This window comes from Micromesistius poutassou (genome assembly GCF_964030765.1).
Source record: "Micromesistius poutassou genome assembly, chromosome: 21".
Lineage (NCBI taxonomy): Eukaryota > Metazoa > Chordata > Actinopteri > Gadiformes > Gadidae > Micromesistius > Micromesistius poutassou.
The window spans coordinates 1,899,225-1,926,048 of record NC_140291.1 but is presented as its reverse complement, the minus strand read 5'-3'; the positions used below and the strand labels follow the sequence as shown (position 1 = coordinate 1,926,048).

The 26,824-nt window shown below is 44.4% G+C and overlaps 3 protein-coding genes across 3 annotated transcripts in view; all 3 read left to right on the top strand.

The window, feature by feature from the left end:
* myo15b (myosin XVB) overlaps positions 1–5,762 on the top strand; it is a 41,511-nt gene extending 35,749 nt beyond the window's left edge. The window contains exons 52-66 of the mRNA XM_084485536.1: positions 220–484; positions 726–789; positions 870–942; positions 1,054–1,130; positions 1,252–1,328; positions 1,602–1,732; positions 2,033–2,127; positions 2,227–2,304; positions 2,411–2,507; positions 2,981–3,129; positions 3,456–3,580; positions 4,023–4,156; positions 4,326–4,459; positions 4,591–4,734; positions 4,986–5,762. Of these exons, the coding sequence (XP_084341662.1) occupies positions 220–484; positions 726–789; positions 870–942; positions 1,054–1,130; positions 1,252–1,328; positions 1,602–1,732; positions 2,033–2,127; positions 2,227–2,304; positions 2,411–2,507; positions 2,981–3,129; positions 3,456–3,580; positions 4,023–4,156; positions 4,326–4,459; positions 4,591–4,734; positions 4,986–5,054 (1,712 nt within the window). The 3' untranslated portion in view covers positions 5,055–5,762. The remainder of the gene's footprint in view (positions 1–219; positions 485–725; positions 790–869; positions 943–1,053; positions 1,131–1,251; positions 1,329–1,601; positions 1,733–2,032; positions 2,128–2,226; positions 2,305–2,410; positions 2,508–2,980; positions 3,130–3,455; positions 3,581–4,022; positions 4,157–4,325; positions 4,460–4,590; positions 4,735–4,985) is intronic.
* A 1,688-nt stretch (positions 5,763–7,450) lies between these two features.
* On the top strand, positions 7,451–13,748 carry LOC311366557 (uncharacterized protein). Its single transcript, XM_084485342.1, has 7 exons — positions 7,451–7,490; positions 8,198–8,347; positions 9,007–9,159; positions 10,878–12,699; positions 12,808–12,879; positions 12,995–13,078; positions 13,209–13,748. Exons 2-7 carry the CDS (start codon positions 8,243–8,245, stop codon positions 13,430–13,432), a joined length of 2,460 nt encoding a protein of 819 aa, XP_084341468.1. The 5' UTR covers positions 7,451–7,490; positions 8,198–8,242; the 3' UTR covers positions 13,433–13,748.
* Positions 13,749–14,461: 713 nt separating this feature from the next.
* LOC311367186 (cryptochrome DASH-like) lies at positions 14,462–19,703 on the top strand (the record flags this gene model as incomplete). The annotated part of the gene is made up of 8 exons (XM_084486028.1): positions 14,462–14,598; positions 15,598–15,770; positions 17,518–17,611; positions 17,729–17,856; positions 18,510–18,658; positions 18,964–19,052; positions 19,463–19,536; positions 19,610–19,703. The coding sequence occupies exons 1-8, from the start codon at positions 14,539–14,541 to the stop codon at positions 19,701–19,703; spliced, it is 861 nt and encodes a 286-aa protein (XP_084342154.1). The 5' UTR covers positions 14,462–14,538.
* Between the last annotated feature and the right edge of the window lie 7,121 nt (positions 19,704–26,824).

Here is a 26,824-nt window from a genome sequence, read left to right as displayed (position 1 = left end):
TGCTAGTTTGCTGCCCGGCTCCTCCTGGTGAGGTGTCCCTGAGCAAGACACACACACTCACCCTCACTGCTCCCGACAAGCTTTGCATGGCGCCGCCGTCAGTGTGTGAACGTGTGTATGAATGGGTGAATGTGAGGCGATATTGTAATGCGCTTTGGGTGGCCACTGGTTAAAAAAAAAAAGCACAATATAAATGCAGTCCATTTACCAATTTACCAGGCTGGCGCTTCGGCACCATCAGGGGCCGATCCGGGCTCTTCCCCGACGAGCTCACCCAGCCGTCCGCCGCCCCGGACTACCACCATGTCCACCTGGAGCGCCGGGTAGAGAGGCAGAAGAGCATGAGGGCCCCGTCCGGGGTCCGTGCCGCCCAGCAGCCCCGCAGAGAGGGCTCGGCGCAGGGCTCGGCCCAGGGCTCGATGCAGGGCTCTGAGATGGAGCTGGCTCAGCACGGCCTCATAGGGTTCGCCACTAAGTTCTTCAGGTAGGATGGAGACGAGCGCTTCACTGGCTTGGACCGGGGGGGTATATTATGCAAGATTATTATATTATCAGTTTTTTGTCTTTTTATAAAAGTTTATTTATTAGATACTTGTTATATTGCAGCTGGACATTGGCCCCCACCAGTGGCAAATTGGTGTCTTTCCAAAAGAGAAGAGAATACTATCTTAAAATTTAATTTCATTCATAGAAGTAATAAAGGGTTTGTTTTTCCACCATCAAAGGGTGGACACCACGGGGCTGCCAAAGACCGGGCGGGACTTCTCAGACATGGTTCAACATTCGGAGGTATGTGGACCCAACAACGACAAACCCTGGGAATGGTCTGACTGTTGACGGCACTAACACTGCTTCTATTGTGTGTCCAGACGCCCATAGTGCAGTCCCTCATCCTCTACAATGACCCTGAGCACAACAGCAATTCGGTTCAGTGTTTCACCTGTAAGTCGATAAGGAATCACGGTGCTCAGTTTTTTTTTTAATCTACCTTCCAAACCAACGCACGTGCCGTCGTCCTCACCCGTGTTCTGTGTTGTTTGCGTTGCGGTCCAGATGTGATGCAGTTCATGGGCGATATGGCACTGAAGAAGAAAAGAACTAAGGCTGACTGCCTCACACACATCCTATCGGTCGGTTTTTTACTTTTCTATTTGTGGTGCTTATCTGCTAGAGGCCCGGCCCGGTCCTACGCATTAACAAGAGAAGAGAGGGATTAGAAGTTGACCATTTCAATTTTTTCACTGTGTTCAGCTCGGCAATGAGAAGGAGTCGTTGAGAGATGAGATCTACTGTCAAGTCATCAAGCAGAGCACGGGCAACCCCCAACAGTGAGTGTGTGTGTTCGTGTGTGTGTGTGTGTGTGTGTGTGTGTGTGTGTGTGTAGGTGTGTGTGTGCGTGTGTGTGTGTGTGTGTGTGTGCATGCGTGCGTGCGTGCGTGCGTGCGAGCGAGTCAGAGAAAGTAAGTGTGTACACATTCATTTAATTTCCGTGTGTAAGTATGTGTGTCTAGTCACTGTTTGATTAGAATACAGCATTCTGTGTTAGATCTATGTTATTGGTTGATGATTGGTTGCTGATTGGTTGTCGTGACGTCCTGCAGAGAGAGTTGCATGCTGGGATGGCATCTGCTCCAACTGGTGACTGGTTTCTTCCCCTGTTCCACTACCCTGCAGTCGTACCTCAACCAGCACCTCCAAGACATCACCCAGGACCCCACCCACTCCTACCGCGGTAACACACACTCATTTATTATGTCAATACAACGTCCACGATTCTTTTCACTGCACTATACTCAACGTGAAGCACAAACACACCACTGTGAACTCTAGAACATGAACACACCACTGTGAACTCTAGAACATGATCACACCACTGTGAACTCTATAACATGATCACACCACTGTGAACTCTAGAACATGAACACACCACTGTGAGCTCTGGCACATGAACAGATCACTGTGAACTCTAGAACATGAACACATGTTCTCTAGCACATGCTAATGTATGTGCCCCCCCCACCCCCCTTACCAGAGCTCGCCATCATCTGTCAAAACAACCTGCTCCAGTCGCTGAACTACGGCGGCCGCCGCAACATCCCCTCGCGTGTGGAGATGGAGGCCACCCTGGTGAGATCACACACGCCCTCTTAGTCTGGAGGAGGAGATGTTGTCCCACTCCAGTGAGTCAAAATCAGTCACGCCAGCTGTGTTGTCGTTTTTCTTAAGGCCGGTAAAAACACCAGAAAAATTCCTCTGCATCTGCCGGGAGGGGTGGAGTACCCTGTGACCATACGCAACTTCAGCGTAAGCCAACATAATACGTCCGTCCGTCCGTCCGTCCGTCTGTCTGTCTGTCTCTACGTCTGTGTGTCTGTCTCCCTCTCACTGACTACCCCCCCCCCCCCCCCAGGTGGCGGAGGAGATGGTGGCAGGGTTCTGTGCCGAGATCGATGTGGTGAATCCATCCGAGCTCCGAGAGTTTGTTGTCCACGTTAACCGCGTCAATGGTACAGTTTTTAAAAGTAAAAACACTAGCCCAATTGAGTTGGATTTAAGGGTTTGGTTCTAAGTTCAGAGGTTGGGGTTAGGGGTTCCTATGGGTTGGATTTTAGGGTTTGGTTTTCAGTTCTAGGTTTAGGATTTCCCATAAGGGTTAGGTTTTAGGGTTTGTTTTTTGCTTCTATGGCTCCGAAGGGGAAAATAACAAATTAATTTGAAGGAAAAACCATCAAAATCATAGAGAAAGCTTGTGGCCTAAAATAGTTACGGAATAATACGCAAAGGATTAGGATTAAGTTAAGGATTAGATGGGAAAAATATACTTATGTTAGGTCAGCCAAATACATGCAATGAAGTGGTTAAAACCTGCCCCTCAAACCCAACCCAAACCCTTAAACAAACCGAGGGAACAACAGTATAGCGTGTGTCTCTCACTCCTGCCCGGGTCTCTACCTCGCTCTTCTTCTCCTCGTACTATCAGGTGGGGTGCTGCGAACCCTCAACCCGGCAGAGTACCCCTTTGACTTCCTGCTGGACGACAACTCCGTCTTCCTGTCGCTACGGCGCGTCATCTGGGAGACCCCGATGTCTTTCAACAATGCCCTGTACGTGGAGTTCCACTACCAGCAGGTAACGTTCACGTGGCTTTAAGGTCCATCCGCGCAGAATGTCAAGTCATGTTGTGTTGATGTGTGCTACACTGAAACGAGTGTGTGCGTGCATGTGTGTGTGTGCGTGCGTGCGTGCATGTGTGTGTGTGTGTGTGTTTGTTGAAGTTTATTGAATTCATTGGTGATGAAATGCTTGACTTCCATGCTCTCTAAAACGGTGCAAATGAGAAACTAAACTAAATATATGTAATGATAAGACATCAAAACGATATATATATATATATATATATATATATATATATATATATACAATAAGAGCATTGGTGCCTGTGGGTGTGTTTCTAGTTACGAGCGGACTTCCTGGACGGCAGTTTGCTGCTGCCCTATGAAAGCGCCGCGTCGGTCCAGCGGCTGGCAGAGCTGTCCGCCCTGCAGCGCGCGGTGCAGGGACTCACCAGCGCGCCGTCACAGTGAGGAACCAGCCTGCTCGTCACTACAATATTAATATAATTGTACATCAGAATGCATCATGGGAGATATCGGTTGCCGTGCCCTGCCATTTTGTGGGGACTAGAGAGAGAGTTGTTCGTAACGTCAGATCCGTAATAATATACCGTAACCTAGGCCTAATCAAAACTTGCCACATCTCACCCCAAGTTGAGAAATAATGACTATTAATTACTAAACAATGACCAGAACACCATTTCTACCATCTGACCCCCTATGCTGATATTCTGATATTAGTTCCAAAATGGAGTGCCATCATCATGATGCGACTTCACAATTTAAATACCCTGGACACATCTAGGGGTTGGGGATGCACGGCGCAGTAATGTGCAGAGAGGTCATCTTCTACGTCGGCCTCCCTCACCCACCCTCTCCCTCTCTCTCTCACTCTCTCTCTCCCTTAAGGCAAGAGCTGAAGGCGCACCTCCCGAAACACGACTTCATCGCCAGCAACCTCAAGGAGATCCATTCTCTCTCCCAGAACCAGATGGCTGCCGTGGCAACGCTCGATCCTGAAGTTGCCAAGATGCAATTCATTGGTGTGGGATTTGTCTAGGGCTGCAACACCACGATTATGTTCATAGTTGATTCACCCAAACCTAATTATTTGTCCAGATTTAACGAGCAATAATTGAGTCCATAACATTTGCCCCAGATGAGTTGAAATAGTTGTCCTCAATAATGCCCTCATATCATACTCACCTGCAGAACTCCTGAGCAACATGCCTCTGTTTGGCTCCAACTCCTTCCGGGCGGTGAAGGTCAGCCATCGCAGCTGCCCCTCTCCCTGCCTAGTGGTCGTCAACAAGGAGGAGGTGGCGTTCCTGCACCCCAAAACACAGGTACAGTACAGTCTTCTGGAGCCTCGGTGACCTTACAGCGTGCTATGGCTCATGACCCTGTCCCTACATCTGGTGGTTTCACATCAACGCTAAACGTGTGCATTCTGTGTTTATGCACATCTCTGTGCCAGGTGCGGAGCTTCGCGGTCGCACTGCCCGACGTGCAGTCCATGCGGACGGTCCGGGCGAAGAAGAACGACAAGGTCCCAGCGGTGGAGATAACCTTTGTCAACCCAGGGGGGCACCCCGAGAAAATCACCATCCACCTCAAGCAGGTAATAGCACCATCTGATATAACAGGTATTAATAATAACACCATAAAACACAGAATATACATAAAGCAACCGGATAACAAATAACAAACACCTTACCATCGAGAAATGCATGATTTTTGACAGAGATAACTCAAACCTATAAGCAGGTTTTAGCACATACAGGCAGTCAATAATGTTGAAATACAGCCCAGTCTCTTTGGTTACACCTGCTCTGTGGTTCACCCTCTTTCACTCATTATCTCTCACGTCAGGCCAAGGAGCTGTGCCATATACTCGCTGCAATCATGGAAGAATATGTGCGGCCATCTACCAACGTTTAGCGATACACACCTGAGACCAGAGACACCAGAGACAGCAGTTGTCACAAATTCCATCCATACTTTGAAGAACATGACATGAGTCTGTCGACTTTAGTTAATTAATGGCCAGCTGTTTATTCTTTGAGACGTGCATTTGTTTATCTCATTTAATTGCATCCAAATGGTTGCCAGCATGTTCTCGCAGATTTGAATAAGTTATTTAAAACGTTATTGCATTATAATGATTAGATTAATTAAGTATAATTTCTTATTATGACTTAAATGTACATAAGCTGCACTTCATAAATGTACTTTAGGGAATGTATTGTTGAATTATTCTTTTGTTATTTGACTGAATGCTCAGATTTTTATCAAATCAAAGCCCCGATGTCTCAATGTTAAATTTAATTATTTCAATTGAATCAACTTATTTATGTACATTTCAACAGTGTCATACCAACATTTAACTGTAAATGATGTTAACCTCTATATCATATGATTTTTATTTCACTAAAGAATAACTAATTTATTTGTCATAAAAAAGAATTGGGCTAATACTAGTAAATATATAGTAAATATATACATGTTTTCTGATTATTTGAGTGATTTGTTAATAATTATAATCAGTCATTTATAAGCAATAATGAATTGCGGTAATACTACTACATACATCATGTTTACTTATTATTTGAGTGATTTGTTAATAATTCACAATAATGATTAAATTATTCAAAAATATGGATGCAGTGGAGGATTCCACTTGTTTTATAAATTATTTTGTTGATATTTGTAAATCTTGTTTTACAATTTGTTGATTAACTATACATATATGAATTAAAACGTCACTGCTAATTCATAAACTTTTTTGCAGCACAGTAAAGTTGTTAAATACAGGCCTGTAGTCTGAGTGTTACATTTATTTTCAATGCATTTCACTGCACATCAATACTGCAATTTAAGAACGGTAAGCTTGCGAATGGATTACGGCCAGATAGTGATTGATACCACACAACTGAATTAATCTTTATGAATTTCCATACTTGTCATTTAGTCTGTTGTCAGACATTACTGTCATCTTTTTTATTTATTAAAAAAGGTATGTGTATTTTCTTTCTCCCCCCCCAAAAAAAATGTATTGAGATTATTATATGAGCTTGTGTTTCACCAGGCCGCGTCCACTAGCTGGCGCTGTTAACACACATCGACAAGGCGTGTGCTATAACAGAATGCGATGTGAAGGATGTATACAAGAGTGAAGAGCACAACCATCCAGCAAATGGTGAGAGAAAGAGAGAGCGAGAGGTGTGAGAGAGAGGAGAAAAGTGATCTAGAGGGGGTAAGCAAGGTAATATACAGTATAGTGTGTGAATGTGTATGTATGTGTAGATGTCTAAGGCAGGAGAGATGCTTGGTCTGTCCACCTCCTCCATCATGCCGGTGAAGATAACTAAAGAGGGACCGACAACGCCACCTGGGGAATTGCACCCCAGGAAATAAAGAACAAAGAAAATTAAACTATTACCTTCCAGAAATTATAAGGACACAGGTTAGAAAATCTAAAAGAGGCAGAGACAATATATATATATATATTAAATGTTTATTTTAATACAATAATGATAAACACTAAATAAAGAAAACTGGAGTAAAACCAAACCAAACAACAAAACAAAGGTTATGTAAACCAGCAACCCAATTATCAAAACAATGACACAGAAAAGGGGAAATAACACAAAAAGCAAACTTAACCAAAGCAAACAAAAGAAAATATCAAAACAGAACCAAAACAAAACCAAAACAGAACAGCAGCAGGGGATCCACCCTGGTAGGCAACCAGCAGAGGTTGAGTTCAGCCATCTTGGCCCTTTTATAGTGCACCTGGGTGCAGGGGGAGGAGCTAGGAAAAGCTGCGTTCGCAACCCCTACTGAGGATCACTACACAACCATTTAACATTTGTTAAATGGTGTGCATGTTTACATTGTTTACTCCATTTTGACTTTTGAACTCAAACCTTTTCTTCATTCTTGATTTAAGCCATTAAACATTTATTTATGTCTTCAACTAACTACTATATTATAGTGTATGAATCGATACAATGGGTGTTAGGTGAACCCATGGATACCACACTGGTAGGCTACACCATAGTCCAGCATTTAAAGTTCAATTAAATTCATGATATATGATATATCATTAATTTAATTGAACTTTAAATGCTTTCAAGTTTACATATTTAAGGGTACCTACCTACCACCCATTTATATATCATAAATCAATCGGGGTAGGTACCATTAAATATAAACGGATGGTACCGCACAAATATGACCACGCCTCTACTCCAATCACGTGGGTCCGAGGGCCACGCCTCCTCCCAGGGCAACATGACTACAGGAAGTACAGGAGACAAACCGAGGATAAACACACGGTGGGGGTACCACACACGGAGGGGGAACACGACTCGAGTAAGTATATATAATACGATAATATCATATCATTAATATATATATACAACAGAGTGCATGAGACAAACGGAGGATACGCATAAGGGGTTTATGGATAGGGTACGTGTATATGAGATCAGCTGAGGATTATACATGAGGATGTTGGACAAAACGACAGTAGGTGAGTCCCATTGAAAACGCTTGATGACGCCAGACGACGAGATATAGTTATCCTACTGCTTGTTCTGCAAATGGTTGTCCTGATTATTCCAACCCGTGCAGAAGCGGGTTGAACGAGTAGAGAGGACGTCTGAGGTAGCTGGCTTAAGCTAGTTTACGGGCAGCCAAGTTATTTGTTATGGGTCGTGCCATGCAGAACATTGATGTGAGATGTGGAAGGGAAAGGTGATTCATTTCAATAGAGACTGGGGGTGGGTGGGGGGGGGGGTGAATGGATTTTCAGGAGGGCCCTGAGTACCTGAGAAGTATGCAAGTATGTGTGTGGGGGTTGGGTGAGGGACCATTGGACAGTTACTCTGCATCAGTAATGTGTACTGAATAAATGGTGCCACTAAAGAAAATCGATCACTTTTTTTTTTCAAGATCAACAGCAAAAATGGAAGGAATGGCAGGAATGGTAACAATCAGAAAAATAGACAGACCGCAAATCAGGCAATGATATATGCTGGACTCATAAGCTGTTATTTTTTCTTTCCTTTTTGTTACAGGACAGGACCACTGCAGCAAATTGCTGTCCCAAAACACCAGATGAGATGGACATCTCACAGAGTTTTCTCAGTGATCGGCTAAAGATGACCAGCAGTGACCTTAAGCGTTCATCTTCTTGCACTGAAGAGGGATTATCTGTGTGCGAAATGGTAATTATTGGTTTTATTACGGTACAAGAGGTGGTTAAATACATATATGATAACTTTGTATGAAATAGGTAACGCAGGCGTGAATTTATTCTATTTTATTTTTTTTCTTAATAATATGTAACGCTTAATTACTGTAAGACAACAACAATATTTCCATGGTAGGGTATTTTTGTAATTTAGTTCTTAAAAAGTCTTAAATCTCTTTAAAATCTTTGATTTGTATAAAATCGTTCTTGGAAAGGCTGTTTATGAATGAGGGGTGTTGCTCTATGGCTGTATGGGAATTCCAGCAATTGTATACCTTCATTTACAAGATTGTGAGATTTTCTATATGAGCCAAAAAGAGGATAGTCAATCTGGAAATGTTATCTCAGAATAGTGTTCTTCTCGTTTATTTTCCTTGAACATACCATATATTACAGTAACAATATTATATGGGCATGACCAACCCCCATTTTCAACCATTGAACGTGACATCTTTTGACCTAATTTAAAAATATTGATCGAAAACTCAAAAGATGGGCAAAACTTAAAAATTGTGAAGGACGTAGTGAGGCATGAGATAAACATCAATAATTCCGAACAAGAGACTGTTCAAAAAACAGGCAATGATGTATGGATTCATACAGTGTCTTTTTTTCTTCCTTTTTGTGTTACAGTACAGGACCGTTGCAGAAGATTGCTATCCCCAAACACCAGATCCAGATGAGATGGACTCCGAGAGTATTCTCAGTGATCAGCTAGAGATTACCAGCAGGGACTTTATGGATTCATCTTCTTGCACTGAAGAGGAATTATCTGTGTGTGAAATGGTAATTATTGGTTTTATTACGGTACAAGAGGTGGTTAAATACATATATGATAACTTTGTATGAAATAGGTAACGCAGGCATGAATTTATTGAATTCTATTCTTTTTTTTTATGAATAATATGTAACGTTTATTTACTGTAGAGATTACCTAGAGAGATTATCTAGAGATTACCAGCAGTGATTTTACAGATTCATCTTCTTGCACTGAAGAGGGATTATCTGTGTGTGAAATTGTAATTATTGGTTTTATTACGGTACAAGAGGTGGTTAAATACATACAGGTGAAACTCGAAAAAATTTAATATTGTGCGAAAGTTCATTTATTTCAGTAATTCAACTTAATGGTGAAACCAATATATTATTAGACTCATTACATGCAAAGTGAGATATTTCAAGCCTTTATTTGTTCTAATTTTGATAATTATGGCTTACAACTTATGAAAACCCCAAATTCAACCCCCTTTTGCATGAATTACTGCCTCAATGCGGCGTGGCATGGATGCTCTTAGCCTGTGGCACTGCTTTAGGTGTTATGGAAGACCAGGACACTTCAATAGCGGCCTTCAGCTCTTCTGCATTGTTCGGTCTCATGTCTCTCATCTTTCTCTTGCCAATGCCCCATAGGTTCTCTATGGGGTTCAGGTCAGGTGAGTTTGCTGGCCAATCAAGCACAGTAATCCCATGGTCATTGAACCAGGTCTTGGTACTATTGGCAGTGTGGGCAGGTGCCAAGTCCTGCTGGAAAATGAAGTCAACATCTCTATAAAGCTTATATGCTGAAGGAAGCATGAAGTGCTCTATAATGTCCTGGTAGACGGCAAATACTAAATTTGCTCTAATCAGAAAAGAGGATGTTGGACCACTGTGCTTTATTAAGTCCAGAGTCAACGCCCTTTTTTCTGATGACAGCAAATTTTGCAGCTCATTTGGAAACCAAGGTCCCAGAGTCGAGGCAGAACGGAGAGGCACACAATCCAAGATGCTTGAAGTCCAGTGTTACACCAGTAACACTGGTTACACCAGTTACACCAGTTACACCAGTAACTGGTTACACCAGTCTGTGTTGATTTGGGGAGCCGTGTCATCTGCTGGTGTTGGTCCGCTGTGCTTTATTAAGTCCAGTCCCTTCATGCGTCCTTCAGCAGAAAACCCTTATGGAGATGCTGACTTCATTTTCCAGCAGGACTTGGCATCTGCCCACACTGAAAAAAGAACCAAAACCTGGTTCAATGATCATGGGATTACTGTGCGTGATTGGCCAGCAAACTCGCCTGACCTGGCATTGCCAAGAGAAAGACGAGAGACATGAGACGGAACAATGCAGCGAGAGAGCTGAGATTCAAGAGCTGAAGGCCGCCATTGAAGCGTCCTGGTCTTCCATAACACCTAAAGCAGTGCCACAGGCTGATAGCATCCACGCCACACCGCATTGAGGCAGTAATTCCTGCAAAAGGGGGTTGAATTTGGGGTTTTCATAAGCGGTAAGCCATAATCATCATATCTCACTTTGCATGTAATGAGTCTATATACTATATTAGTTTCACCGTTCACAAGTTGAATTACTGAAATAAATGCACGATACTTTTGCACGATATTCTAATTTTTTTTGAGTTTCACCTGTAGATTATAACTTTGTACCAATAGGTAACACAGGCATGAATTTATTATATTATTTAAAAAATTAATAATAAATTTTTTTAAATCTTTTTGGGCAACAGCTCTCCCCTCCTCTGGAAACATCAGATGAAGAAGACCAACAAGCAGAAGCAAACAAAAGAGTACTGCGCACAAGAAAACCACCGTCAAAAACCACAGAGGCAATGGATAAAAGTACACATGGAAGTAACCCTCAACAATGTCATATCAACGTGAAAATGTCCTCAAACACGCAACACCAACGGATATATGATAAGAAAAATTACTGCCTTTACTGTGAGAAGCCGTTTGCAAAGATTACAAGACACCTGAAGCAAAAGCACTCTGATAAGGTTGAGGTAGCTAAGGCACTTGCACACAGGCAAGGTTCCACCATGCACATTCTTCTGCTGGGGAAAATAAGAAATATGGGAAATTACCACCATAACTGTTCAGTCCTATCCTCTGGGAATGGACAAATAGTACCAAAAAGACAAGCAACCTATCAATCCACAGCAACCGACTATCTGCCTTGCAAGTTTTGCTTCGCTATGTACGTCAGAACGGACCTCTGGAGACATCACAAGCGTTGCAAACTGCAAGTGAAAAGCGACGGACCGGCGAAAAGAAAAGTTCAGGCAAGTTGTTCCCTGATGTTGCCCATGGACACGACAATTTCCAGTGGACTCAAAGAAATTCTTCAGGACATGACGTATGACAGTGTGACACAAGTGGTGAAATCGGACCACCTGATACTCGCACTGGGAGAGAGAATGCTCCTCAAAAATGGAGAAGTGCGACGTCATCGGGCCGACATCAGAAACAAGATGAGGGAACTTGCCAGATTTGTTTTGTCTGCGCGAAAAATCGACAAAGACGTCGTCTTTGTGAAGGACTTGATTGACCCAGGAAAGTTCGATATGGTACTCGAGGCTGTGAAAAATATGACCGGGTTTGATGCGTTGACAAACAAATTCTCAGTTCCCTCGACGGCACTGAAACTGCGCCACTCCCTTGTGAAGGTGTCGTATATTGTGCAAGGAGAGGCTCTGCGTCAAGAGGACGATGCCTTAAAGGGAAGGGCGGAGCGGTTCATGAAATTAATTGAACTAGAATGGACAACACACGTGTCATCCGACACACTGACAACCCTGTGCCAAAAGAAATGGAACAGCCCAGAAGACATCAAAAGGCTCCAGGATCATTTGAAATCCCTTGCAGAGTTGTACAAAAAAGCTCTCACTGACCATCCATCACAAAGGTCATGGAGTGAGCTCTCGCAAGTCACCCTGACACAGCTGGTTTTATTTAATGAATGTTGTGAAGGAGAAGTTTCAAGGATGGAAGTACACGCATACTTGCAGAGAAACAAACCCAGCATGCACGATGAAACTCTGTCACCGTTTGAGAAGAAATTGTGTGAGAACCTCATCAGTGTGGAAATACGGGGGAAAAGGGACCGCAAGGCACTAGTGCTGTTCCCAACAAACACACAAGAGTCCGTGGAACTTCTGATGAGAACAAGAGATGAGGTTGGAATTTCCCCAAGCAACCCTTACATTTTTGCCCGCCCATATCATGGATCTCAGGAGAACATTCGTGGATGTGACAGCTTAAAGCGATATGCCGAAAGTTGTGGAGCTCATCATCCAGAAAATATCACTTCAACAAAACTACGAAAGCATGTAGCTACAGTGTCACAGCTCCTGAACCTTCAAACTCATGAACTTGACCAGCTAGCAACATTCTTGGGTCATGATATTGAGGTCCATAGGGAGTTTTACAGACTTCCTGAAGAAACCCCTCAAATTGCTATGGTTAACAGAATTCTTTATGCCCTGCAAGATGGAATGGGAAAATTCAAGGGACAATCCCTGGAAGACAGTACCCAAACCCAAACCAAGTGTAAGTAAAGAATTTCTGTACATTTTATTGAACAAAGTAAAGGCTTTATACTTGGTAGAAAAATGACTTGCGTATGTGCACACATTTAATTGAAACGTTTAAATGCAGCTGAAGAGGAGTTCAGCGACTTGGATGCAGAGGATGTCAAATCTGAGCAGACTGCCACAACAAGTCAAGAAGGCAAGACTTTCCACTGCATGCAGTTATATTAATAAAAAATAGACAAATGCGTGTGACTCTAAATTATTTAATCACTTTAATTAAGTGCTAACATTTGCCAACCGTGTCTTTTCAGGAAACTCAGAGGATGGACATTGTGATGAACTGGCTACTACCTCAACACAAACAATTAGAGACATTCAAAAATCAAGTCCAACAGGTGTGTTATTTTGTTGACTCTAAAGAATATTATCTACATGGAACACCTTGACATTTTGTTAACAATAATTAATAGTGGTCATTTGCATTTATCATTCATTAACTTGCTTACTTTCTCAATTTATTTATAGCGAAGAAGCCCAGAAGACCTTTGTCAGACATGGAGAGACAAGCTGTTGAACATCATTTCAAGGACTTTCTGAAGCAAATGAAGATCCCTGGAAAAACGGACTGTCAAAGATACCTGAATGGAAATCCGTGGCTAAGGGAAAGTGGAAGAGACTGGAAAGTAGTGAAATACTTCATGCACAACAAAATAATGTCTATCAAGAAAAATAGTAATAATCAAAATTAACTGCCGAATACTGGGAGCTTCCACTATGGAGCATCAATGTTATGTGCCTGAATGCTGGGAGCTCGCATTATGGAGCATCAGTGTCACTGGTTGTCCATGTAAACGGAGCATCAGTGTTAAGGTTACAACATTGTCACTCACATGAAGTTTACAGATTGTTTGAGTGATTTGTTAATAATGCACAATAAAGATTACATTGTTCATCATTGATCATCCCCACAAACACACACCACACAACTGAATTCATCTTTATGAACTAAAGCAGTCTTTCGATTGAGGAACTCATTTGTCTAATGACAAGTCCTTGAAACATGAAATGTTATCAAGTCATCCATTTCTTTTTTTTGTACATTTAACTTAATAAATGAAAGGTCTAAGACTATTCTCTCTTGTATCCTGAATCCTGATTTAAGGTAAATCTTTTTTTTCTTAAATAACTTGGTTAATGGTTGATAGAATAGTAGGTATATCCTTCCTCCAATATAGTCTAAGATAACTGCCAGTATGGTTTAAGCCCTTAACATTTAACATTTCAGTCGATATTGAATATTATGGATAAGGATTATACAATAACGTTAAGGCCAGTAGGCTATTTCCTCTGTCTTAATATCGTCCTTATAGTACATTCAGATAAGATTAGAGCAAGTTAAAAACGGTTAGAAAGTATATGGGGGTCCCCTGTAGATACTAGAGGCTGGGGGTCTCCTGTGTAAACACTAGAGGCTGGGGGTCCCCTGTAGACACTAGAGGCTGGGGGGCTGCACGGTCTCTGTTAACACTAGAGGCTGGGGGCTGCACGGTCTCTGTATAAATACTAGAGGCTGGGTCTCTTAAAACGGCTGGGGGCTGCAGGGTCTCTGTATAAATACTAGAGGCTGGGGGGGCTGCAGGGTCTCCGAGTGGGACGGCCGGATGTTGCGCTGTACCCCTTGTTGTACAACCAGTGGCAGCCGGAAGCTCGCCTTATGTAAAACATAGGTTTTGTAACAGCTGATCGCGCCTCGAGTCAGTGAATACTGAAGAGCAGAAAAAAACGGAGGGGAAAACGATTGTTTTTAACCTTAAGAAGAACCAGACTGTGACTGTCCGCCCGGGCAACAGGTAGGATGTCTGCGAGGACCGTGATCTGTTTACTGAGGAACGACCTGCGGCTCCACGACAATGAGGTACACCTTCACTCATTACATTGGAATGGTTTAGTGATTTGTTGTGTCAGCATGAAATATACGTAGGCCTAAAAGTGCAAATGCCAGTCCAAAATCGATCTATTTTGTGTGTTCGTGGCAACTCGTAAGTTCGTAACAATTAGCACAAGTGCATGGATTTTTCTACTTTATATGGTCGGTTGTGTTCATGGCTTGTAGAATGGTCATCTGAGATGACCAAGGAGGGAATTGTGACACTTTTTTTTTTTCAGCAGACCTATAAAGAATGGACACCGGTGTCCATTCTTTAAAGGTCCATGGTCAGACCGAGCACATGTAATAAAAAGCTGTAACACTTGCACATAGCCACAAGGGGGCAGCAGCTGATCACACACATACAAGAAGGGGGCAGGCTTTTAAAGCCAAAGAAGACGCCCACCCTTACCTGCTATTTAACCATGGACCTATAAAGAAAAAAGAATATATATATATATATAAATTCGTTTCACTACGACTCCTTTCAGCTGCCCACCCCTCCTCCTCCGGCTAATAAAACGCTTGAGGTGGCGTTTTGAAAAGAGAAAACTTACATTTTAATAGTACATGGTCCAAAGATAATTATGAGTACTTTGATTGATATCCAGAGAAAATTTGCGGAGACGCAATCCTGTTCCCCACTTGTATTGGAGTGAACGGGGATATCTACTTCCGGGCCCCATGATTCGAGGGCCCCGTCCACAGCCTGCTAAAAAAAAAATGCAATACCAGGCTTGGCCACTGAGCACAGGTGGATTGCAGAAGCAGGCACCGCTCCTGGGGGCCTGTGTGTTTAACCCAGGCCCCCAGGAGCAGTGCCTACTTCCGCATTAATCCACCCAGCAAATGTTTTCAGGATATCAATATGTCCTCAAGACAGAGGACACATGTGAAAACGTGTGCGTGTGTGTGTGTGTGTGTGTGTGTGTGTGTGTGTGTGTGTGTGCGCGTGTGTGCATGTGCGCGTGTGTGCATGTGTCTCAGGTGTTCCACTGGGCTCAGAGCCACGCGGAGCACATCGTGCCGCTGTACTGCTTCGACCCGAGGCACTACCTGGGGACGGCCGTGTACAACCTGCCGCGCGCCGGGCCCTTCCGGCTGCGCTTCCTGCTGGACAGCGTCGGGGACCTCCGCAGCTCTCTGCTGAAGAAGGGCAGGTGAAGGGCAGCCCGCGGTGAACTGTGTGCAGTGGCGATTCTAGACCGGTTTTAATGGGGGGGCCGAGATGGGGCCGGCTTTTCTGTTAGAGGGGCACAAACCAAATTGTTGACGGGGGGGGGGGTTGGATCGCGGACGAGCGCTGTTGCAGGCACGATTGTTGACGGGGGGGTGGGGTTGGCTCGTTCGGGGGGGCCACAGGAGGGGCCGGACTCAGAGTTACGGGGGCACTGGCCCCCCCTGGCCCCCCCCTAGAACCGCCACTGACTGTGTGTGCCCTAGCTGGCTGTGGAGTGTTGGGACGGGACATTGCCGTGTTGTGATCACGTTGCATTGGGGGTGCGGGCAGGGTGTTTAGAGCCGTCATGAAGGGCGTCTCTGCTCGTAAGCTAGGGTGACCAGCAGTAGGCATGGGCGATTCGCAAACGATTCGGTCAGAACGAACGAATCCCGAAGGTGAACGATGAGAACTGCTTCCCAAAACAAGAGAACTAATTTATTTATTTTTTTTACATAAAACAAAAATATGACGTAAATACGTAAATAAAAGATACAAATGAACAGAGCTTTGTCTCCCCTTGACTTCATATTGATTGCGTCTAAAATGTTCTCATGGTGGTTGAGGCAGCTTGGGCTATTCTTCTTAAAACCACACATGTAATGGTCGAGCGGCGTTGTAGGCTAATGCTATAGAAATTAGCTGTTTTCCTGAGCACCGTCACCGTTTGAGACCTTCTGGTGTTTTAAAAGGCTCCATTCGTGGGCGTACCTCATATTTACAAGCAAAGTGGTGAGGCCAGACACCTGAGATTCCCTGCCAAATGACATAACAGACCATATGACTTAACGAACTGAATGAGCAAATCAAACAAACGATTTGTGATAGTGAAGGGAACTGAAAGAACTGACTCCCGGAAAAGAATCGTTTCGCCCATGCCTAGTGACCAGACGTCCCCGTTTTCAGTGACCTATCCCCGGCTACTGCTGTCCCCGGAAATGTCCCCGGTTTTCACTGTGACTGAAAGATCCGAAATTGGATTAATAAGGAAAAAATTAAAAGTAGTTGCGCACCGTCAACAATCTCATCCGCAATAATATTCCTTTGCAATTTTGGATAAATAGGGTGAGAGAAACTGCTTTGAGAATGGTAAGGGCGGTGTCCCAGTTTTAGTTTTTCTATGACAAAAACCCGGATTTTGTCTCAGAAATCTGGTCACCTTATTGTAAGCAGCATTGAGCGAGGTGCCTCATCCCTGCGTGCCGTGTTTCTCTGAATGGACGGCCCAGCTTAATAACTAATTGACTCCTTTTTTAAACTCATGTTCACATTTTGTTTAAATTACGTAATAGGTTAACAACATTTACCGTACCTCTTCCACAAATAGAACCGCTTTCTCCATCAACACACCTCACCACAAAACTGACAGTAGCTTCAACAGCTGCGACAACGCCAGCAGTCGAAGACACGCGTGTGCATAATACAGGTCACGCTTACGTCAACCATCACTGCCACGCTATTTCCCAGAATTCAGTCTGCTCAGCGACGGGGGAGTCGTGGGGGTGTCTTTACACAGGATGCAGCTTGCCTGGCATGGTGCTAAGTGTGCTAAGTGTGCTAAGTGTGTGTGTGTGTGTGTGTGTGTGTGTGTGTGTGTGTGTGTGTGTGTGTGTGTGTGTGTGTGTGTGTGTGTGTGTGTGTGTGTGTGTGTGTGTGTGTGTGTGTGTGTGTGTGTGTGTGTGTGGCAGCACGCTGGTGGTCCGGCGTGGCAGCCCAGAGGAGGTAGTGGCTGACCTCATCCGGAGTCTGCCCTCCGTCAGCGCGGTGGTCTTCCACCAGGAGGTCGGTACTAGCACCCCATTGGTCCTGTTCTCTTGCCCATCATCACCTCCGCCGTCGGGGTCCCCTTGCAGGCGAGCTCATCGTGTCATCATGTGACTTCTCCTGTACCTCCGCCAGGTGGCTTCTGAGGAGCGAGCCGTGGAGCGGGCGGTGAAGGACGTCTGTGCGCAGATGAAGGTCAAAGTTCACACCTGCTGGGGATCCACGCTGTACCACAGGGACGACCTCCCCTTCCCACCGGCCAGGTGACCCTCTCTAACCTGGCTATTGCCAGACCAACGTCCAATCGTAGATTGCACGTTGGTCTGGTAAGGGTGCCGTCATTTTCTCCTGCACAAGAGGCGGGGCGTAGTTCAAATGGCTGCAAGCAATTGGCCACCAGCGGGGCTAGCTGGTAGATTAAACTTTTACCAAAACCATTCGGCAGTAAAGCAAATACATCCTTTCTTTGGAGGAATTGCTCCAGGGCAAGTTTCTGCTCAGCTTTCAAAGAAAACTTGCCCCTGAAATCATTTAAAACAGCAGTGACAGCTGCATCAACGGGCAGCGGTTGCTCCGCTTCGGTGGCTTCGGCTGCTTGCGACGCTTCTCTGTCGTCATCGTGTTTAACCAGCCAATAGCGCGCCAGGTGAAAAAAAGCCAGCTTGGTGATTGGTGCCAAACGGATTGGGATAGGAAACAGGAAGATTAAACATGTTCCTTGCCATCCCCGTGTGCAGGGCGAATTCCAATCGCCGGCAGATGGGGGTGGGGATACCCAGTATAGACCCTCTCCTGCTGGTTGTTCTTGTGATGACGTGGCTTCACGTCTGGTACTGATGACCCGGTGTGTCCAGAGACAACAGCCTGTACGTTCCCTGAGCCTCTGCTGTCCTGCTGTCCTGTTGTGTGGTGCCAGGCTCCCCGATGTGTACACGCAGTTCAGGAAGGCGGTGGAGTCCCAGAGCAGGGTGAGGCCGCTGCTCCCCAGCCCAGACCAGCTGAGGCCTCTCCCCCCGGGCCTTGAAGAGGGAGCCGTCCCCACCGTGGAGGACCTGGGTCAGACCGGTAAAGGTCCACTCCTACTGTATTATCCTCTCCGAGCCACACACCCACTCCTGCTCATTACAGCTGTGCAAGCTCAACGCGTTTCATTCACAGCGTCACACAGCTCCCTGCAACTGCTTTCTTTCCACTGACTGACTGACTGACTGACTGACTGACTGACTGACTGACAGACATTGATCCCCAAGGGGAAATACAAGGACTGTTCTGGAACAAGGCCGTAGCTTCTTACATCTTTAATGGCTAACAAGGGAGGCTCATGTTCAGTCAGATGCTGCTCTCTGCTCTTCCGCTGTTGTTGTCCACAGAGCCGGTGTCTGACCCTCGCTCAGCCTTCCCCTGCAGAGGAGGAGAGAGCCATGTCCTGGCCAGACTCAAACACTACTTCTGGGACACGGTACGCACTACTGCAGTCAATAACATGATCACCACCTTCATTCAAAAAGGAAGCATACATACAACATAAAGTTGAATCGTTTCCTGAACACATTGGTCTGTTTTAAATGAGACGCTAACATTTAGTTGAATTTAGTTGTGTATTTGTGCCAGTAAAAAAATGGCTAAAAGGATTTGAATTATCATTGTGTATCGCTGTATAAGTTGTTCAAGACTTTGCTTTTTGAATAATCATGTTTAATCAAAAACAAAATGCAGTGGTTTAAATAGTATTAATAGGCTCGTAAGTATTATCCAGGGATGAGGCGTAGAAAATCTTATTTGGAAATACAAAAAAAAACTTCATCAGGAAGAATACAAAAGCGCTCGCGTTTCTCACCGAACCTTTGCGTTGCGTGTTGTCTGCCGTAGGATGCAGTGGCTAGCTACAAAGAGACGCGCAACGGCCTCATTGGCGTGGACTACTCCACTAAGTTTGCCCCCTGGTATGTATGGTGAGCATGAGATCTGCGGGGGACCCAGGATTCAGCTGCCCTGACTCCTGACTCCTGACTACAGGCTGGCCCTGGGGTGCATCTCCCCGCGCTACATCTACCACCAGGTCCGCCAGTACGAGAGCGAGCGCAAGGCCAATCAGAGCACCTACTGGTAAGTGCATCTGTATGTCTCCGACGTCGAGCCGAGAATGACGGGGGAAAGGCCGTCATAGTGGTTTTCATCTTCATCTGTGAGATGTCCACAGTGTCGGAATATGAGCTCTGTTCCAATCATCGTTTTATTGGATGCTTTCATTTTTTTGTTTTGTTTATATTTACGACCTTGATGTAATGAAACGTATCCATCATTGATGTAATATCTTGACACACACACACACACACACACACACACACACATACAGGCAAAGGTGGTTTATGAGACCAATTTTGAGAAATGGGGCCTGGTGGTGGTTTACGGAACCACACCTAACGCCACATCCGGTGAACTTGAAAGACATATCAAAAATTTTTATTTGATCTGCAGAAGACAAATCTGACTACAAAATCATAATTTCTCTTTCAGAACAATATGTGACATTTCACAGGTTTATGGGGTCAGACCAAATGGTGTTTTGTGAAACCAACAGTGTTTATGAGGACTGTTTACATATGACACACAAACACAAACCAGGTAATGGTATAAGAGGACTGACATACACTACAAGGCCTATAACACACAAACACAAACCAGGTAATGGTATAAGAGGACAGACATGCACTACAAGGCCTATAACACACAAACACAAACCAGGTAATGGTATAAGAGGACAGACATGCACTACAAGGCCTATAACACACAAACACAAACCAGGTAATGGTATAAGAGGACCGACATGCACTACAAGGCCTATAACACACAAACACAAACCAGGTAATGGTATAAGAGGACCGACACAGTTTACAAGGTCTACAATAATACAATACTATAATTAACCTCTTAAAAAACCCTTTAAAGGTTTTGAAGTTTGAGTTTGAAGCAAAAATAACAGAACCTGTGCCATTTTCCACGGCTCTCTCTTCTGCAGAGTGCCAGTAGCTCATTCTCCACCCCACGATGGCAATGATCTGCACCCTCCACCCTCCCGAAGCCTCTGCTAATTCAGAGCTTTGTAAGTCAAGTTTAAACCAGGGTTAAGTTAGTAGTAAGGCTAGCATCCTTTACAAGTCAAAGCAATTCAAGCCCTGCTGTCCCCCTCACAGGAAAGCCTTCTGCCCGCCCCCTCGGACTGCCGAATAGAGAGTACTGCAGCCTGTCTGTTTTTCCGCAGACCGCCGAACAGCGAGCAACAAAAACTGAAAGCTTCAGTTGCTGCTGTAGAGTCAGTACAAAGATTACTTGCAAACAACAAATTTACAGTATCACATAAAATACTTACTCCTCACGTTAAGAGAATATACAAATAAATCTTAGTTAGATTAATAAACACTGTTTAGGGTCAGGGGTCAGAGGACAGAGCACATCACAGGAGAGCAGCACAGACCTGAGACGAAAGTATTGAAAGACCCATGTTTATGGTGCACTTGGCACAAAGAAAGGGAAAAAGGCCAGCTCCACGTGAATGATGAAAATCAGATAACAAATTAATGAATGAATGACAACCATTACTTCTTCAATGTGAGAATCCACAGGGACGCTGTTGGTATGTGCACAGCTCATCATGCACTGATTGTTGGCATTATTTGTTCATTTGTGAACCTATTGTTGGGTCATCTTTTTGTTTACTCTAATCAGCACATAAAGTAATTGTAAAAGACATATAGGACAGTGTACGTTTTTTATTTACATTTTATTACATATTTCAATCCTTATTATAATTATTAGCAGTGATATCAGCATCATTATCCTGTATATTTGTTGTTTAGAATCTTCATAATCTTGTTGTCATAACTACACATGTAACGGGAAACGGGGTCCAAGCTCATGTGACATAATAAACACAATTAAACGCCCAGGCGATTAAGTGTTTATCATAGTCTTGCACAGAAAAAAAAAAGAACAGTGTTTCACCGGCTCTCACCTATGTCAGTCAGCCCCTCCTCCCGCTCTCTCATTCGCAGGAGCACACTCAAACACACAGACACACACAAACGCAGGCGCGCTAGCGGGACAGGTCGCACTGGACTACAAACAGACAAAGACAAATAGATAAATGCACTAATATACAGTCCAACGTTCACGTTGCTTTCGTGAATTGTAAACAAAGACGGCCCCCTCGGTTTTAGCGTCCAGCAGTTTAGCGGCTAATTTAACTGCAGTGATGAATAACTCTACCAGAGAGGCTCAACACCTTTTTTTAAAACTTAATTTGAGGAATAAACTGCAGCTTTTACCTGACGGTAGACCAACGCTTGAGCTACGGTGGCTAACAGTTAGCAGGTTTTACATACTTTCTCTCCCTCTCTTTCTTACACACACAGCCCAGGCTATCTGTCATATCTCCAATAACAAATACCGATTCATTTCATTTTTTTGTGTAGCATTACATATTGATGTAAGTATTCCTAAGAACTTTCGGTTTCACAATTAAGAGATGAGAATGATTATGAATTCATAACTCTTTATTGTTTATTAACAACAATAATGAAAACAGCAAAGAAGAAAACAGTGCTCACTTTCAAAAAGATTTTCTTCAGCATATATGAACATCTCTTATGTCTCTTATGTTTTGTTTTCTATTTCTTAGTGCTGGCTTTTCACATTCTTTGCAAGCCAGACACAGAGAAGAACAGAGACAGAGAGGAACAGAGACAGAGAGAGGAACAGAGAAGTGAAGAAAAATATAGTGCTCACTTTCAAAAAGATTTTCTTCAGCATGGATGAACATTTTGGCGCTTAAACATCAGTCCCCTGTTTCTTACAAAGTCTCTTATGTTTTGGCACGTTCTATTTTTCAGTGCTGGCTGTTCACATTCTTTGCAAGCCAAACACTCCCTCTTCGATGCCAAATGCCCTTTGATTATGTGAGACTTGAAATGTCTCAGCACAGCATTTCCCTCTGCTTTCGTCCATGGTCTTCTTGTTTTTCCTTTGCGCACTGAAAACAAAGATGCCATAATTGTTAGTATGGCTGACTACATTTTCATATTCAATCTGGATATAATCAATGATTAACCATGAGAATTGATAGGAGTTTTGTTTGCCACTCACAAAGTAAGAGGCAGCAGTAACAACAGTTAATTGTAATACATGATGACATACAGTACTTCCTGTATGCAGGGGTCGGCAACATTTGGCACGCGTGCCAAGGTTGGCACACTGGCATAATGATTGGCACGCTGGCACCTCCACCGCTAAATTTCTCACTGCTACCAGCTGACGGGTCAGACGAGTTTTTTTTTCCAGGCTTTCTACACATTTATTTTGAAAGGACAGCTGGTGAGAGAGAGGGAGGGCGAGAGTGAGAGGGGTCTGCTGGGTGGAATCGAACCCAGGGTTGCTGCAGCGCAGCGTGCAAGACGCTTGCGGCTCGGCATATTTAATCAGAGTTTCAATCAAGCGTTTCAGTGATGGTGAGTGGCCTGATGCTTCAAAATTAATGCTGCCACTGCTTCAGAGTTGGGGCAGATGCACTGTTACTGTACCGACGAGCTACGTGTCCCTTTTTCTTTTTAATCTCCTCTCCTTCGGCCTCACATTCTGACACCAGCTGTTCTGTTATCAATGAAGCTGCAACCCAACTACACAGCTGTTAAATGATTGGCTGTTTGTCTGTCACTCAGATTGTCCAGGGATTGTCCAGGTCTGTGAAATGTTGTGACGGTTTCATTCTGATACGATAGATTTTTTTTCTGGATGCACTGCAGTCTTTGTTTCTTTTCCTCCCACTGCAATATGTTTTAATAGGCTAAGTTTCTGAAAAGCAGTGTTTTGAAATGGGATCTATGTCCCTCTTGTGAATAACCGGAAAATATCTTCAAAATATAATTAGATAGATTAAATGATTTTATCTATTCATAAATACAAAAACATAACTAGGTCGGGTATGTTGTTTTTGTATTGTGTCACATTGTTTTATTGTAGTGGCACACTCATTGACAAGAAAATTTCAAATTGGTACTCCATGTCACAAAGGTTGCCGACCCCTGCTGTATGTGTACTTATTCCATAAAACTGGTTCCACTGCAAAAGGTTGCATATTTTGTTTATCGATATGTTAAGTTTTCCACCCCCTCCCATCGTAAAAACTTTTAAGCGATAAAAGTGGTTTTCCACACAGCATCATTTAACTCGGGAGAAGGAATGCTGTTGCCGCTCTGTTTTTGAAATTTCCGGGTTTGATTCTCATGTCGGACGTAGCGCTTGCGACTCTCCAGTGACGACGCTCTGCCCAATAAGTGGAAGGCAGTCACCATTGTCACAGTATCGCTTCGGCTCGCTTGGAACCAGGGCTGAGGTGATACCAAAATAGTACCTGATACCAGGTACTATGTGCTAGTGGAAACACGCAAATGCCGTGCCGTGTCGTACCATGCCGGAGGAAACGCACCATTTGTCTCCATCTAGAAACTCCCGAAGGTTACACACTGGATATTATAAACTTGATACGTATTAAATTTCAATTTGATCATACCATTATGTACAGGGAGGAGTCCGTCTGCTTCAGGAGTGATCTTTTCGTCTGCTTCAGGAGTGATCTTTTCGTCTGCTTCAGGAGTGATCTTTTCGTCTGCTTCCATGTTTGTGTCTGAAAAGTGTGTACCAGGAGAACATTGTAGATGTACAGTATCTCACAAGAGTACACCCCTCCCATTCTTGTAAATATTCTATTCTAATATACAGCCATTAATGTATAAACTGCTAGCAACAAAATTGAGTACACCCGGGGCGTCGTGTGGTGTAGTGGTTAGAGCAGGCGCCCCATGTATAGAGGCACAGTCCTCGCTGCAGACGGCCCCGGTTCGAATCCCACGTCAGGCGCCATTTACTGCGTGTCATTCCCCCTCTCTCTGCCTCCCCGTTTCCTGTCTCTCTCAACTGTACTATCCATAGGCAAAAATGCCCCAAAAAACATACTTTAAAAAAAAGTGAGTACACGCCTAAGTGAAAATGTCCAAATTGTGCCCAAAGTGTCAATTTATTTGTGTGGCTACCATTTTTTTCCATCACTGCCTTAACTGTCTTGGACATGGAGTTCACTAGAGCTTCACAGGTTGCCACTGGAAACCTCTTCCACCCCTCCATGATGCCATCATGCAGCTGTTGGAGGTTAGATACCTTGCGTTCCTCCACCTCCACCTTCCTCCACCTTCCGTGCCTGGCTGGTGTGTGGTCTACGCAGTGAGGCTATCCAGAAACGATTACTGACTGAAGCTAATCTGAGACTGGATAAGGCCATTGAGATCAGCACATCAATGGAAATGGCTGCCAGAGAAGCACAGCAGCTAAGTGCATCAACCCAAGTGCATAAAGTGTCCACTGAATCCATCAAGAAAGCAGCACCTGGCCAGCTATGTTACCGTTGTGGGAAAGCAGGGCACCAGGCGCCAGAGTGTTGGTGTAAGGACTTTGACTGTAGGAACTGTCTTAAGAGAGGCCAGTTCAATGGAAAAAGGACAGGTGGCTTCAACAGAAAGAAAAATAAACATGTGAATAAAATGGAACATGAACAGGATGAACAGAATGATTTTGAGTCTGATGAAGATACCGTGCATGTTTTATCTGTTATGGACAATGATGATGATGGATACTGGGTCACACCACTGCTGGAGAATAAACCAGTGCGGATGCAGGTGGACACTGGTGGTACACGTGTATCCATGGTATCAGAAGTTGTGTACAAAGAGAAACTGCAACACCTTGCTCTCCACAAGACCATTAGCTCAGGGGGTAGAGCGGGTTGGCTGGTAACCGCAAGGTTGCTGGTTCGATCCCCGGCTCCTCCTAGCTGAGTGTCGAGGTGTCCCTGAGCAAGGCACCTAACCCTAACTGCTCCCAATGAGCTGGCTGTCGCCTTGCATGGCTGACGCCGCCGTCGGTGTGTGAATGTGTGTATGAATGGGTGAATGTCAGGCAATATTGTAAAGCGCTTTGGGTGGCCACTGGTTACAAAAAATGCGCTATATAAATGCAGTCCAAGACCAAGCTGAGGTTAAGGACATACACTGGTGAGCCTGTCACGGTGTTAGGAGCCGTGAATGTGACAGTGGAACACAACAAGCAGAAAGAGACTCTTCCACTGTACATCTCAGGAAACCGTCCAGCTCTGCTAGGTCGCCGGTGGCTAGAAAAGATCAAGCTGAATTGGCAAAGAGTGTTCATGGTTATGGATGGAAAAATAAGTCCCCTACAGGAGATCTTAAAGAAGCACCCCAAGGTTTTTGATGGAGAACTTGGCAGCATGAAAGACATCAAGGTTAAGCTGACAGTTAAACCCGGCAGCACACCAAAGTGTCTCAAAGCTGGGCCTGTACCAAAAGTTGAGGCGGAACTAGACAGGTTAGTGAAGAGTGGGGTTCTGGAACGTGTAAGCACAAGTGAATGGGCTACACCCATTGTCCCCGTCATGAAAAAGGATGGGGCTCCAAGAATCTGCGGTGATTTTAAAGTAACTGTGAATCCGGTGCTGACTACAGAAAAGTATCCATTACCCTTAATTGATGACCTCTTCTCATGTTTGGCAGGAGGACAGAAGTTTAGTAAGAGATTTATCTCAAGCTTATCTTCAGATGCATGTGGAACGTGAGTCACAGGAGCTGCTGACTATTGTGACAAAGGACTGTACAGATACCAGAGGCTCCCTTTTGGGATCACCTCTGCTCAACACTGTTCCAAAGAGCGATGGACCAGATCCTCAGTGGTCTTTCAGGGGTTCAGTGCCATCTGGATGATCTGCTCATCACAGGACGAGATGAGCAGCTGCACTTAAAGCAGAACTATGCAGGATTTCGGCTGTAATTATTGTGGCTCAGAGACACTGTGATGGTTGAGTGACCTATTATGAGGTGAATGGGGTCTAGGCCAATGCGCTCACCCCCCCGACTGGCTGAAAACCGCACTTGCAAGATCAGTCGTCCGTCTCGGTGTTACAAATCTCGTCAATAGATAGAACTATCGTGAGAAACTGCCTTACGGCAGTACGAGATAAGAACGCAGATGACGTCATGCATGTCATGAATCGTGATTGGTTGAGTTTGGAAAGTTGGAGGAAACCATGGAAACATGAAATGTTTGTACTGATGAAGTTCGGCTTGTGGCTAACACAGAGCTAATGCTAACACAGACACTCACACAGACACA